The sequence below is a fragment of the Dendrobates tinctorius genome, unplaced genomic scaffold (genome assembly GCF_039654945.1).
Source record: "Dendrobates tinctorius isolate UK_male_01 unplaced genomic scaffold, ASM3965494v1 ptg000031l, whole genome shotgun sequence".
NCBI lineage: Eukaryota > Metazoa > Chordata > Amphibia > Anura > Dendrobatidae > Dendrobates > Dendrobates tinctorius.
In genome coordinates this window covers 23103533-23118289 of record NW_027361699.1, presented here as the reverse complement: position 1 = coordinate 23118289, position 14757 = coordinate 23103533, and the positions used below count along the sequence as shown (strand labels likewise).

Sequence of the window (14757 nt, the reverse complement as noted above, 5' to 3'; positions counted from 1 at the left end):
TCAGTTGTCCATACCATAGTCACTGGAACGCAGGCAGAAATACGCAGCCAACACCACACAGGCCACAGTACTAAATTCACACATTTCTCATCTGCTTGCGCTCGAATTGTTGCCTTTTAGGCTCTTGGAGACAGAAGCTTTCCACAACCTGTTTGCGGCAGCCGTCCCAAGGTACTTGGTCCCCAGCTGCCATTATTTCTCCTGGTGTGCTGTTCTGTCATTATACAAGCACGTGTCCTACAAAATTACCCATGCCCTCAACAATGTTACTGGGAAAGTCCACCTAACCACAGACATGTGGGGACAAGTGCTTGTGGGCAGGGATGGTACATCTCACTGATGGCACACTGGTTAACATAGTGGAAGCTGGGACCCAGTCAGACCTTGGGATGGAACACGACCTCCCAATGCCAAGTATTGCGGGCGCTAAGTCAATCACGGTTGCCCCCACAGTCTACAGCTCCTGCAAACTCCTTCTCTTCAGCTTCCATCTCTGAAATGACCACATCAGTTACAAGCTGGAAGCACTGCCTCAGCCAAGTGGCAACAGGCTGTGCTGAAGATAATATGCTTAGGTGACAAACTGCACAATGCTGAAGAGTTGTGGACTGCTCTGGAAGAGCAGGCAGATCTGTGGCTGACACCACTGAACATACAGCCAGGCATGGTCATGTGTGACAATGACCGGAACCTGGTGGTGGCTCTGAGGCAAGCCGAGCTCAAACACCTACCATGCCTGGCTCATGTGCTTAACCTCACTGGTCAATGGTTTCTCAATCTACCCAGAGCTGCCGGATCCGCTTGTAAAAGTACGCTGCCTGTGTGCCTATTTTAGAATGTTAGCTACAGCTTCCGCCGCCCTTGCCAAGCTTCAGCAGTGTTTGCAGCTTCTGGCTCACAGACTGGTGTGTGATATGCGTTGGACTCTACACTGCATATGTTGCAAAGGATTTGTGCGCAGAAGAGGGCAGTTGTTGACTACCAGCATCAACAAGGCCATTGTTATTCAGTTCAGACTCCACACATAAGACCTCAGGAGTGGACATGGATGTCAAACATATGTACCATCCTACAAAACTTTGAGGAGTCCACCAAGATAGTGAGCGACAATGATACCATAATTAGCATCCCACTTCTCTGCATGCTGAAAAGCTCTTTACTCACAATGAAAGAGGATGCATTGCAGGCAGAGCACATTGAGATGGAGCAAGGAACCATACAGGGTGATTACACACAGCCCAGCCTCATGTCATTCCAATGTGGAATGGCTGAGTTTTGTTACTCTGCCTTTCCTGTGACCCTCCCATTCTCAAAGTTTTTGGTGACACTCGTTACTGGTTAGTGACACTTCTAGACCCACACTACAAGGAGAACTTTCAATCTTTTTTTTCAGAGGCAGACAGGTCTACTAAAATGGGGCAGTACCAGAGGGTCTTTGTTGTGGAATTATTAAAGAAATTTTTTTTTTATCTAAAAACGCTGGTGGCATAGGTCAGTTTGTTGGACAACCAAGGAGTACAGGTGAGAGACACAACTGCAATACAGCAGAGGCAGGGGAACACTGGCAAAGTTCTGGGAGAGTTTTCTCAAACTCTCCCATCGCACTGGCCCTGAGGTGCGGGGTACTCTCACAAGGAGTGCAAAGGTTTGGAAGATGCTGAGGGAGTACCTTGCTGACAGTACCAACCTCCTCTGTGCCTTTTAATTATTGGGTATCCAAGCTGACACATGGCATGAACTGGCTCTCCATGCCTTGGAGGTCCAGGCCTGCCCTGCCGCTAGTGTTTTGTCTGAGTGGGTTTTTAGTGCCGCTGGTGGAGTTATAACTGATAAGTGCATCCACCAGTCAACTGAAATTGCTGACAGGCTGACTCTTGTAGATATGAACAAGGGCTGGATTGGGCCAGACTTCTCTACACCACTGAATGTTGACCGCGAAACATAACCTCAAATCCAGTGTCATTTTGTGGGAGGTATATTTCCATGCACCTCTTCACACCCACACGTGGGTATACGCTTCCTGATTTTGCCTATTTGCCGTTATCATTTTCCTTCTCATCCTCATCAGCCCCCACCACTAGATCACCAGGGTGAACATGTTCTGTGATGTTCACCCTGATGTGATAACAGCCAAGTTTTTTTCAAGGGTGTCTGTACAAAGAATGCCTGTACAAATAATGTTTACACAGTATGTCGAGGTGTACCCCCAGGGGGAAGTGTTTGTCAGCCCACACACTTAATATATGGACATTACAAGTATAGGAGACCAGCTCTTTTAAACTGGGAAAACATTTTTCGGAGGCCATCCTCCATATTTATTACAAGGGGGATAGTGGTGCATGTAAATTTGGAGCAGGCCTTGCATTCACTTCATGGGAAAACTTTATGGGAGTACCAAATGATTCATAATGGGAACTTTGGTTTCATGTTGCCATTCAGTACGTCAGTTCAAAGGCTAATTGGGATGCGTGTAACTTTAGTGCAGGGCAGACCTTGCATTCAATGCATAAGCAAACAGTATGGGAGAACAAAATGAATAATGGAAGCTTTGGTTGCATGTGGCCATCCAGGATGTCTGTTCAATGGGTTATTGGGGTGCATCCAAATTTTGGGCTGCCCTGCCACTTACTGCATAGGCAATGACAGTATGAGACCCACTCTTTAATAATGGGAACAACAAAGCATAGCCAGCTGATGGCTCTCTAAGAATACTGAGGGCTGACTGCTGGCACTATAAAAATGGGCTTTGTGACTTGCAGAGTCCCTCTTTCATAAATGAAGCAGGATGTGTCTGATGTGTCACGCACTACATGGCCAGATAAGGTTGCAAAACGTTCAAATGACATTTCCCAGTGAATGCATTTCTCTTGGTTGAAAGCAATGCTAAAGTTGAAAAACGCATCAAAAACACTATGTGTGAACATAGCCCAAGTGGTGGAGGAACATTTTTTGTTTAGGGTTATTTGGCCTTACATAGAAATCATTACCCTGGAAAGGATGTGCCTTAACATTTCCTAGGAAAATCCATTTTGGTTCTGTTTTTGTATGTTTTATTGTGCACCTGTAAAAGTGGCATAAGACTCTGACAACATTGTTCATAGCAGTGACCTGGGAGTCAGAAATGCTTCCAGTGGTATTCCCCATGATGTTCCCATGTTATATGAGCACTTTTCCCATCGATTTCCAACATTTTTAGACCCTAAAAAGACCCCGGGGTTGCGGCAAAAATGCTTGTGTTTCCCATAGACTTACATTGGTCTTGCTGCTCAGGTCGAGCACCCAAGCATTCTAATTTGCTTGACCCGAGCAATGAGCACCCGAGCATTTTAGTGCTCGCTCATCACTAGTGTACATATCTTCATATAAAAGTATTGGAGGGTATTACAAATACATTCAAGCAATTGCATGTTCACAGTTCTGCAAAGACTCGCGCCTCGTAATTCTTTACTTTGCTTTACTTTTTACTTCATTAAAATAATGGACAACGGAAAGGGTGCCAGATGAATCAGATTAGTCAATTGGGTCCTTCTGGTGCCATTTGCTGCATTTGTGTCTGATGCTTTCTCTGCATAATAATTCTGTTTTTTTTTTTTTTTTTTTTGTTTCTGGACTTGAAGAGACAAATCTTAATACAAAATTTAGCTGTTAAGTGTTTAAGTTCTCTAATGAAAAAAATCTATTTTTCATTATTTAAAAAAAAAAAAATTACAAAAGTTAAGCAATTTGAAATACCTTTTTATTACGTTTTTGGATGGCAATATAGGTCACCCAAATATGTACCCCATGGTGAGCATGGCAAAAAAAAAAAAAAAGAAATCACCCAAAGAAGATATTGTAACTTTTTTTTAATACTAACCCAGAAAGAACTTAAGTTTTTCAATGTTAAACTAAATGGTGTTATTAAAAAATACAAATCTCCTGCAATAGAATTGTGACTGAAGACTGGTATATCAGTAGAAAAATGTTATGACTGTTGTAAAGCAGGAATGTGAAAATTAAAGGAGGACAAAGATCAGGTAGAAAAGAATTTAAAATACCCCCAGTGTCTGACGGATGGGCAACATGTATCAGCTGTCTGGTTCCCTTTAACTACTGTACCTATGCAAGTTTCAAACATTTGACACTGGCTCACGATAACCAAATCTTTTATTGGTCTTCTGACCAAACTCAACAGCCTCATATATGCCTATGAGGATGCAGAGGTCAAATTGGGAGACTCATGGTCAGTTAAATTGCATCCCATACTCTTGCCGTGATTGTCAAATCTGCCTTGGTGAAAGCAAAAATATTAAAGTGGAAAGAAAAAAACTTACAGTGCGAAAATAATTAATTCACAAACATACCCCAAATATTGATAACTCCATGACTCTTGGGGATTACTATATACCACAGAATAAGTCAATCACTGTTGTGATAACCATGTAGTAAAAAATAACTCAAAGGCAACATAGGACACAAGCTGTTGTGGAAACAAAACAACCTAAAACGAGACCTATGCAACTGCATAATTGTAGCATCATTTGGTTTAGAAATTCCATCCTAGCATTTGTCTACTAAATGGTGCTAGTTCCCATGATATGGGTTGACTTTGTGACCATTGGTATGTGATCTCTGGGACTCCCACTAGCTCTGAGAATGAAGGGTGTGCAGTACTATATCCCCTTCAGGGATGCCTCTGTGCAGTAGTTGCCTGGGGTATGGCTGGTGAATAAAATACAGGCTCATAAGCAAAAACTAATTGTTAAAAGATATCATTAATTGATCAAATTTAAAACCAGAACAAAAATTTTTTAAGGAAAATCACACACAAATATGTGCAGTGATTAAAAAATAGGGGATGTAGTGGACCTATATGACCCAAGTAGGCCCCTACCTAACAGCGGAGGTTGATATCCTCTTGAGATGCAAATGGCGCCCCCTCTTCATGGCGGCTATCCCTAATCACCCTGTTGAACCCTATTATCAAGGACAAATATCAAATCCACCAATAAAACTGAATAACCAGGATGCTTAGTCCAATACACTAAAGCAGTCCAGGGATATAAGGGTATAAAATAATCATCAACCACCAATTACCATAAACCAAACAAATATGCACACAAGATAAAGGCTCAATCAGTAGCTGAAAAAACAAATTAATTTATTTTGTTTTAGGGTGGGGGGAGGGAAGGATCTAGTCCTAATGTCCCTATTTAGAGATCCCTACCTAGCAGCGGAGGTGTCTACACCCTAATTTGTACTGATGCCCCCGCTCCGCGTCAGCTGTCCCTTAATGACCCTGGATATCCCCCTCTAATCAACCAAACCTGTATTCCCACAGGAAGGGAGGACAGGGGCAACCAGATGACTGGGAGCATCGCCATGTGGGGAGATTCAGAAGAAGATGCAGCCCTAAACTAGTACTACAGCTCCTTCATTTTTAGTCTCTGTGGCAACCCAGAAGTTGGATTGAGATATGGTTTATTATATAGGACTAATCTTTTAACACATTTTACGATTTGAAATGATTGCTATTTATGCACCTCTTTCTTTGTAGAATACATGTCCAGTTCCTGAACGCCTTGCTTTGGACCATCTGTTTCTGTTGCCATTATGCTGTCATCATTTTTTCTCAAAGCCTTGACAAATGTATCAACATGGAATTCAAGCTCCATAACGATGAATCAGAATCGCATGATGGAAGGCTGGTTCACTGATGGTAATCATGTACTGAAAATGGGCATCATCACGGCACTTGGTTGTCTAATCATCTTAGGGAACGTTTTTGTTCTTTTAGTCATTGTCTCGTCAGTTTCTGGCTGGTCCAGTAATAGTCGGTATATTCTAATCTCCTTGACCGGCACAGATGTCACATTGGCCTTGATAGTAGTGCCACTTAATCTGTATGGAAGCATTGTTCTAGAACCTGGTGATGAAGATGCTGTCAATTCTACTATTGGGTCATATTGTCACATAGTGGCCTTCGTTAATTCTTCCGTATTTGCCTCCTCAATCTACTCACTGGCAACCATTAGCCTGGAGCGCTACGTATCAGTTTTCTTTCCCTTACACTACAACAGAGTAATGAGCCGCCGCCGGGTCAAGTTATTGATTGCTGCAGCTTGGTTGCTGCCACCAATCTTCTTGTTTCCTATTTCCATCCCTGGTGGGAGAATAATACGTGTCTATTTCTCCCGGGCCTCTCTTATCTGTAACCCAGACTATGCCAGTAATATGACTTACTCTCTACTTCTCACAACAGTCATCTTTTTCCCTTGCTCGGCTATAGTCACATTTGCCAACCTTCGTCTGTGGCTGGTGGCAAAAAAACAGAGCCGAAGGATGAGCGTGTGCTTAGCTGGCAGAAGTCAGAAATTGGGAATCCCTACAGTATGTGAAAATGTGCCTTCAAGAAAACAGCTTGGAGTAAATACCAGTGTGTTCATAACCAAGGAAGCGGGAGGAAAGGGACAACGAAAGGGAGATGCTGCATCCAGGGTCCTCGTTCCAGTTGTCTGTGTATTCTACGCATGTTGGGCACCATGTATGATCACTATCCTGTATAATGGTAAGACATGTTCTTTTCAGTGTGCATTTTCAATCCCATACCAATTTACCTTTTGGTGGAAGTGGAACCCAAGTCCAGAAATATTTATTATGCCTAGCAATCCATAATGGAACTTGTACATGTTATTACAAAGATTTCTATTTTCACTCTATTACAGTTAATTACTATTCTCAATGCACTTAGTGATCTGTGCATTCCTTTGTCAAGGAAGTAAAATGTGCTGAATATTTTTTTATTTTTATCTCAATTATAAGTGGAGTATCTCTTCTGTATTTACGGTCACTCTTGAGTTTAAGACTACATGTCCATGGAGAATATTTTAAGTTTTTGATGTTTGACAATTTCTGCAACTATTAAGTAAATCGGGTTGCTGGAGTTTTTTTTTTTCTTGTGTTTTTGACGCTGCTGTTTTTCTTTTTGGTATTTCAGGTTTTAAATAGTGGTGAGCGAATGTGCTCGGATAAAGCGCTATCCGAGCACAAGTGTGCTAACCAAGGGTCTTCGGCTTGCTCGAAAAATATGTTGGAGTTCCCACAACTGCATGTCTCACGGCTGTTCGACAGCCGTAAAACATGCATGGATTGCCTGTTTGTCAATCCCTACATGTGCTGCAGTTGTCCAACAGCCGCGGGGGACTCTAACATATTTTTCTAGCACGCCGAAGACACTTGGTTAGCACATGAGGATGACCAGATAACTTGTTGTCCAAGCACATTCGCTCATCGCTAGTTTTAATCAAAGCTGCATTGTTATTGATACTTTTTAGGCTGTGTGCCCACGTTGTGTTTTTGTAAGCATTTCCGCAGCGTTTGTGCCAGCTCAGACGCTGCAGAAATGCTTACATGATGCTTCTAATTCATTTGCATGCGTTTTTGGCTTTTTGTGCCAATGCATGCGGTTTTAACCGCTCAGGAATCGCTTAGCGGCTAAAAATGCAGCATGCACATTATTTTCCACATAGCTGAGTGTTTTTAGCCATCCCCAATGTTCCCAGAAATCGCGTGTCAAAAAACGCGTAAAAAACCGCGCAAAAAACGCGTGTCTTTTTCCACGCATTTTCTGGGAAAGGGGATCCTTTTCCTGAGCGTTTAAAAACACTAGTGTGGGCACATAGCCTTAATATTTGTCTTTAACATCTTTCATGATAGTCATGTGCGAAATAAGGCTGTGTGCCCACGATGCGATTTTTAAGCGTTTTTGCCGCGATTTTCGGCGTGAAAACGCTGCGAAAACGTTTAAAAAAACTCATACAGAATGCACCCCATGCATTCCTATGGCATTCCGCACATGCTGTGCTAATGCTGCGCTTTTTTCTGCGGCGGAATCGCATCGCGGAAAAAAACGCAGCATGCTCATTCTTTTTTGCGGAATCGCAAAGAATTGCTGCGATTCCGCACCCATAGGAATGCATGAGAACCGCTTACTTCCCGCATGTGGCTATGCCCACCATGCGCGAAGTTAAGCGTCTCATGTGCAGTTGGTATGAGGCGCCCCTGAGGCTCGGTCGCCACAGAGGTACTGCACCTTCTCCTAAGGTGTAGTGCCCCACCACCTAGGTAAGTTGGGAGGTCCTTTCCACACTCCAACACCTGCACCCCACAAACAGGATAGTTCAGCAGGACCACATTGCGGCTCCATGCTTAGAGGGTAGCAGAGCACCTTTCGTGGGTCCTTGCTTCGTAACACGAGATGAGCTGGGAGGTGGGTAGAGTTGAGATATATAAAAGGTTGGGAAGGTTTAGAATGACAGGTCAGTCGGGTAGGAAGTCACTCAGACAGGAGTGAGGATCCCTGGAAGAAGGGATGGAGGAAGGAGTGCTGCAGCTGCCTCAGTGATCTGAGCCAGCTGGCACGGGAAAGGAACAGAAGGAGAAAGATGTAGAACTGCAACCTAAGCTTCCATAAGAGAGAGAAGGAACAGTGCGGAACGAAGGAGTAGGAGAACAGAGAGGAGTTGTGGGTTGGAAGAGGAACCCTGCCTATAGGTTCTCAGTGCAAGGCCGAGGCCCGGTCCCCGAGGTTGTATGGACACTTATGGTTCTGCAGCAGACACCGGTGGAGTAGTTGGCTGTAAATGCATTACTCCCATCCAAGACTCGGGGCACAACAGCAACTGAATAGAGAGCCAGGACTCGGGAGAAGGGAGTCCCTGAGAGAGGCTACAGCTGTCTGCCATACGAGTAGAGTTGTTAGGAACATCTGACAGGAGGAACTTCAGAGTACCACGGTGCTGGAGCTCTTCACACCTTAAGGCGCAAAAGAGGAGTCATTCAGGAAAGGTACATGTTGGCGGAGTGTTGGAGAGGAGAATCCTGACTTGTCCGGGAGGTTGATTGAGTCTCTGCCCCGGAAGACACGGCACGGAGGCAGGCACCAGTGTGTACTACGGACTGTGAGTAAAGCTTTGGAACTACAAGCCCTGGTGTCTACCATTCATTTGTGCGCTAACATCGTCAGCACTGCTACATCTGGGTACCAACATTCCTCACACCGCCCGCACCTATACATTGCCCTGGGGTTACAGCTTCACCTGTGGGGAGCTATACCATCTATGCTGCAACACACCATCAGCCTCAGAGGATCTGCACGCAGCATTGGCTTAACATCTTGCTTGCCAAACACCACAGGTGGCGTCACGAACTATCACATAAACTATATCACAAACCACCCTTGATTTGGGCGCCCAGGGCCACGGACCGGGTCACCGCCGCTGTGACACCACATTCCCCGGACACCGGCCCGGTACCGAGTACCCCACAGCCCTGGGAGGGTGACCCAGGTACCCACGGTGTGGAGGAGAGGAGACTGTCCTCCAGGCCCTGGGTACCATAGCCCTGTAAAAAAAAGAATAAAAAATAAAAAATCGGGATATATTTACCTTCCGGTGTCACACGCAGCCTTCCCGGGCCTCAGCGTTCCCAGTAATGCCTTGCGGCAAGGTCCTGTGATGACGTAGTCTCGCGTTACTCTAGCGGTCTCCTGAGATCGCTATAGCAACGCGAGACCAACATCACCACAGGTCTCGCAAGGCATCGCTGGGAACGGGAGCGTCGCTGAGACTGCGCGGGATGTCGGAAGGTAAATATACCCCGACTTTTTATTTTTGTATCATTTTTAACATTCTATCTTTTACTATTGATCCCGCATAGGTAATAGTAATTTCATATCCACGTTGCTGTGATCAGGGATACAGAAATGTTTTGCCACAGGTAGATCCATTCTTTTTTCTCTTATTGTGTGACGATGAGCATTCATCCTTGTTCTAAGGTCTGTATGTGGGGGAAGACAGGGCAAAAGCTTAGAACAAGGATGAATGCTCATCGTCACACAAAAAGAGAAAAAAGAATGGATCTACCTGTGGCAAAACATTTCTGTATCCCTGATCACAGCAACGTGGATATGAAATTACTGGTATTGAAAGGTAACTTCAATTCTCAGAGAGACGGACGAGTTTGGGAGTACAAATTTATGACGACCTTTGACACTCTCAGTGCTGGAATGAATGTGTCGCATGGATTTATGTCTTTTTACATCAATTAAGGAATTTCCTTTTAAAACCGTGGGGGCTTCACAACACAGAACTAGACCCCAATCAGAGGACCATAAAACATCCGGACTCCTTATCTATGAACTGGTCCAATGTTTATATTTATGTTTCTCCCTCTCCCATATTGATAGTTCTGCTTCACGTCACTTGTCTTATCTATTGCATTTTTTCTAGACTGTATTGTGCATAAATATGTGACTTCAGATTTTGTATTAGTCTAGCCTGATGAAGAGACCTGAGTAGTCTCGAAAGCTTGCAATGTGTTAGCATCTTTTCAGTTAGCCATTAAAAGGTATCAACTACTGAGGACTCTCAATCCTGAATATTTTTCCAGCTTTGTAGTATGTCTCATCAGAGAAATCTACATCTTTCTCCTCCTGGACTTATCAGTTATTTTTAAAATTCTCAATTTGTGGGTAGAATTTGTGTTCAGTGAAGTCAGACTTTCCAATTATTGAGATAGGAGATGACATTTGGTGTTTAGAAGATTCTATGTAGATGTGAGTAGGAAGAGGAGGCTCTGCCTTTATTCCAACATCATAACAGGAGCAGGGAAAGGGACTAATGTTGCCTCACAGGGATCTGAATGAACTCAGGTGCCAGGAACAAGTTGCTGGATACGTGCTCATTAGTAATAGTAAGGAAAGGAAAAAAGTTCCATCACCAGGTGTCTCTTCATTAAAATCTTCAATATTTTATTTTCATGTCAAGAATAAAACATCATGTGGGGGCGCAGCCCCTTAATGCCTAGGCGTTTATGGGCTGCGTCCCCACATGTTTTTTTTTTTTTTCTTGACATGAAAATAAAATATTGAAGATTTTAATAAAGGCGCTTGATGCTGGAACTTCTTTCCTTTCCTTACTATATGCCTTTATTACCTCTACCATTCTCCTCCTCTCTCCCTTTTACATAGAAGATGACAGTTACTAAGATTGTACCTCAGTCATGTAAAAACCTGTCTTTATGGAATACAGATTTTGTGAATTGAGAATTTTGATAATGAAATTTCAGTCCTGGCTGAGAAAGCAGTTTTGTCTAAGATATATTAAAGTTGTTTTAATGTGTATTATTGATTTATGAAATTAAAGTGATGGTTATGCTTTAAGACTTTTCCCACCATAGACCTTTCCATAATTTAACTGAGAGATAAAGTTGTAAGTAGAGTGACAGTGAGAGTTGTAGTTGTATCTGGGCCCTTAACCACATAGGTGGGGGGGAGGGGGGCAAAGAGTCTTTTTGATCCATTTAATAATATTAATACTAGAGTTGAGCGAAACGGGTCGAAAAAATTCAAAAGTCGCCGACTTTTGGCAAAGTCGGGTTTCATGAAACGAAACCCGACCCTAGGATGAGGTCGGCCACGAGGTCGGCGACTTACCCGCCAAAGTCGCGTTTCAAAAGTTTGTTTTGCGCTCTTTTTCAGCCAATCAGGATCCACGGACACTGTGGGCAACGTGATGACATAGGCACGGGTCACCACCATCTTTCAGAAGGGCATGCAAGTGATTGGCTTGCTTTGGTGGGCGTCACAGGGGGTATAAAAGGGCGTGCACGCCGACCGCCATCTTACTTCTGCCGATCTTAGTATAGGGAGAAGTTGCTGCTGATTCTGTAGGGAGAGCGTTAGGCAGGGAAGAAGACAAAAAAACTGCTTCTGCTGCTAGCGATTTGGCCTGCACAACACACCAGTCACTGTGTGTGCAGTGCAAGGGGAGGCTATATAGTGGTGTATCAGTGGTGTTGGTTGTTGGGCTGCCTTCTAAGGCTTCCTGACATTCCTGCATTGCTGTTTACCCACTGCTCCGCAAACTGCTTTTTTAAAAGCAATCACAATTTTTTTTTTTTTTGTCCTGCTGAGAAGAAAAAAAAACTGCTTCTGCTGCTAGCAATTTGGCCTGCACAACACACCAGTCACTGTGTGTGCAGTGCAAGGGGAGGCTACATAGTGGTGTATCAGTGGTGTTGGTTGTTGGGCTGCCTTCTAAGGCTTCCTGACATTCCTGCATTGCTGTTTACCCACTGCTCCGCAAACTGCTTTTTTAAAAGCAATCCAATCTCCCTTATCCTCTAGTCACTTTTGTCACAGCTGTGCCATCGAGCCTGTCACATAGCGCTCAGATATTCTTTGGGCCTCACACAATCCAAAAGTGTCCAGTGTCCAAAAGTGTGTGCAGAGATTCAAAATCTCCCTTATCCTCTAGTCACTTTGGTCACAGCTGTGCCATCGAGCCTGTCACATAGCGCTCAGATATCAGTGGGCCTCACAAAATCCAAAAGTGTCCAGTGTCCAAAAGTGTGTGCAGAGATTCAAAATCTCCCTTATCCTCTAGTCACTTTGGTCACAGCTGTGCCATCGAGCCTGTCACATAGCGCTCAGATATCAGTGGGCCTCACACAATCCAAAAGTGTCCAGTGTCCACAAGTGTCTGCAGAAATTCAAAATCTCCCCTGTCCTATAGACACCTTGTACCTTGTTTTACATTACTATATAGTTTGTTGGATTTTGTCTACATTTCTACCAAAAATGAGGAAGGCTGGTGGAAGAGGCCGTGGAATTGGGCGGGGGTTGGCAGCTGGTAATGATGGTGTTGGTGGTGTATCTGATGGTAGTGGCAAGAGCAAAATAGGACCGAATGCAGGAGGTGCTGACCCTGCGTCATCGTCTGGCTACATAAGGCCTCGAACGCTTAGTTTTCTAGGAGTTGGCAAACCGCTTTTAAAGCCAGAGCATCAGGAAAAAGTTTTGTCTTACATTGCTGACTCAGCCTCCAGCTCTATCGCCTCCTCTTCTTCAGTTGTAAAAAGTAAAAGCACTGAGTCGTCATTGGAGGCTCATGTTCATGAACCACACCTTTCCTTGTGTCCTTCACCCCAACCAAGATTGAAGGATGACGCAGGCCATACTACTGATTACTCCATGGAGCTGTTTTCACATACCATGCCTGGATTATCAAGTCAAATGGTGAATTACCCAGGCCAAGATGAATCTGACATGGAGTGCACTGATGCACAGCCGCTGATGGATGATTCTGCTGGTACATTCACTCAGAGCACTACATTGTCCTCGCAGTGTACAGAGCCAGATTCTGACCCTGATGAGACTCAGGTGCCCCTTCCCTCACACTATACCACCATACACGGTGACAGAGGAAGGTGTACATGACATAGAAGAGGAGGTGATGGATGACCCAGTTGTTGACCCAGATTGGCATCCATTGGGGGAAGAGGGTGCTGCTTCCAATAGCTCAGATGAGGAGCATCCACAGCAGACATCGACATCGCAACAGCTGTTATCTGGCAGGCCCGGAGCACTCCAAAGACAGGTTCCAAACATCAAAAGAGTTGCTGGACAGCTTGTCCAGAGGGTCAAAAGATCACAGCGTGCTAGGCCGCAAAATGTCTGCCAAAGTAGGAAGAGTGCAGTGTGGCACTTTTTTGACCAAAATCCTCATGATCAGGCCAAGGTTATCTGTAAGAAGTGCACAAAGACCTTTAGCCGAGGGAAAAATCTGAAAAATTTGAATACCAGTTGCATGCTTAGACATTTAACCAGCATGCACTTGCAAGCGTGGACACAACACCAAACCTCAAGTGCCACATGTGCAACTGATCACAACGAAGGTAGTCAGCAACGCTACATTGTTTCCCCCACTGTAAGCCCACCGGTTAGCACAGCAGCAAATGTTGAGGTGTCGTTGCAAGGCCACAGCAGTCAGGGAATCCCACTGTTATATCAACGAAAGACTGATTCTAGGCCATCAGAAAGAACACCAACTCCATCACCATCATCAACCCTCTCTCAGTCCGCCCTGTCCACCGCTACTTCCACCATATGCAGCTCTCAAGTCCAGCTCACCCTCCCAGACACTATGAGTAGGTCAAGAAAGTACTCAGTCTCTCATCCACGTACACTGGGTTTGAACGCCCACATTGCCAAACTAATCTCGTTTGAGATGATGCCCTTTCGGTTGGTGGAAAGCACAGCTTTCCGCGAACTCATGGCCTATGCAGTACCACGCTATGACCTACCCAGTCGCCACTTCTTCTCTCGCAAAGCCATCCCAGCCCTCCACCATCATGTGAAAGACCGCATTGTCCATGCACTCAAGCAGTCAGTGAGCGGAAAGGTGCACCTCACAACTGATGCATGGTCCAGTCGGCATGGCCAGGGCCGTTACGTGTCCATCACTGCGCACTGGGTTAATGTGGTGGATGGAGGGTCCACAGGGGACAGCGGTGGTGGGACAGTGCTGCCTAGCCCACGGTATAGGAAACAGTTGGCTGTAGGCGTTCGACCCTCCTCCTCCTCCTCCAGAAGCGAAAGCTCGTCCACAGAGCGCAGTCGTACGAGCACTCCATCTGCAGCTGCCACTGTTGCACACGATGTGTCCCCCTATCGAGCAGCTAGTGGAAAGCGTCAGCAGGCTGTGTTGCAGATGATGTGTTTGGGCGACAGACACACCGCCGAGGTGCTGGCCGAGTACTTGAAGCGACAAACTGAGTCATGGCTGGGCAGTGTACATCTTGAGGCAGGCAAGGTAGTTAGTGATAATGGCCGTAATTTTGTGGCAGCCATAGCCCTTTCAAAACTCAGCCACATATCTTGCTTGGCTCACACCTTGAACCTGGTGGTGCAGTGCTTCCTCAAAAATTATCCGGAGT

The 14757-nt window shown here is 44.9% G+C and overlaps 1 protein-coding gene across 3 annotated transcripts in view; it reads left to right on the top strand.

Moving 5' to 3' along the window:
* LOC141086298 (D(4) dopamine receptor-like) overlaps positions 1-14757 on the top strand; it is a 49507-nt gene that overhangs the window by 9733 nt on the left and 25017 nt on the right. For all 3 annotated transcript variants that reach the window (XM_073572255.1, XM_073572253.1, XM_073572254.1), the window contains exon 2: positions 5537-6547. In XM_073572255.1, coding sequence (XP_073428356.1) covers positions 5593-6547 — 955 coding nt within the window. In that variant the 5' untranslated portion in view covers positions 5537-5592. The remainder of the gene's footprint in view (positions 1-5536; positions 6548-14757) is intronic.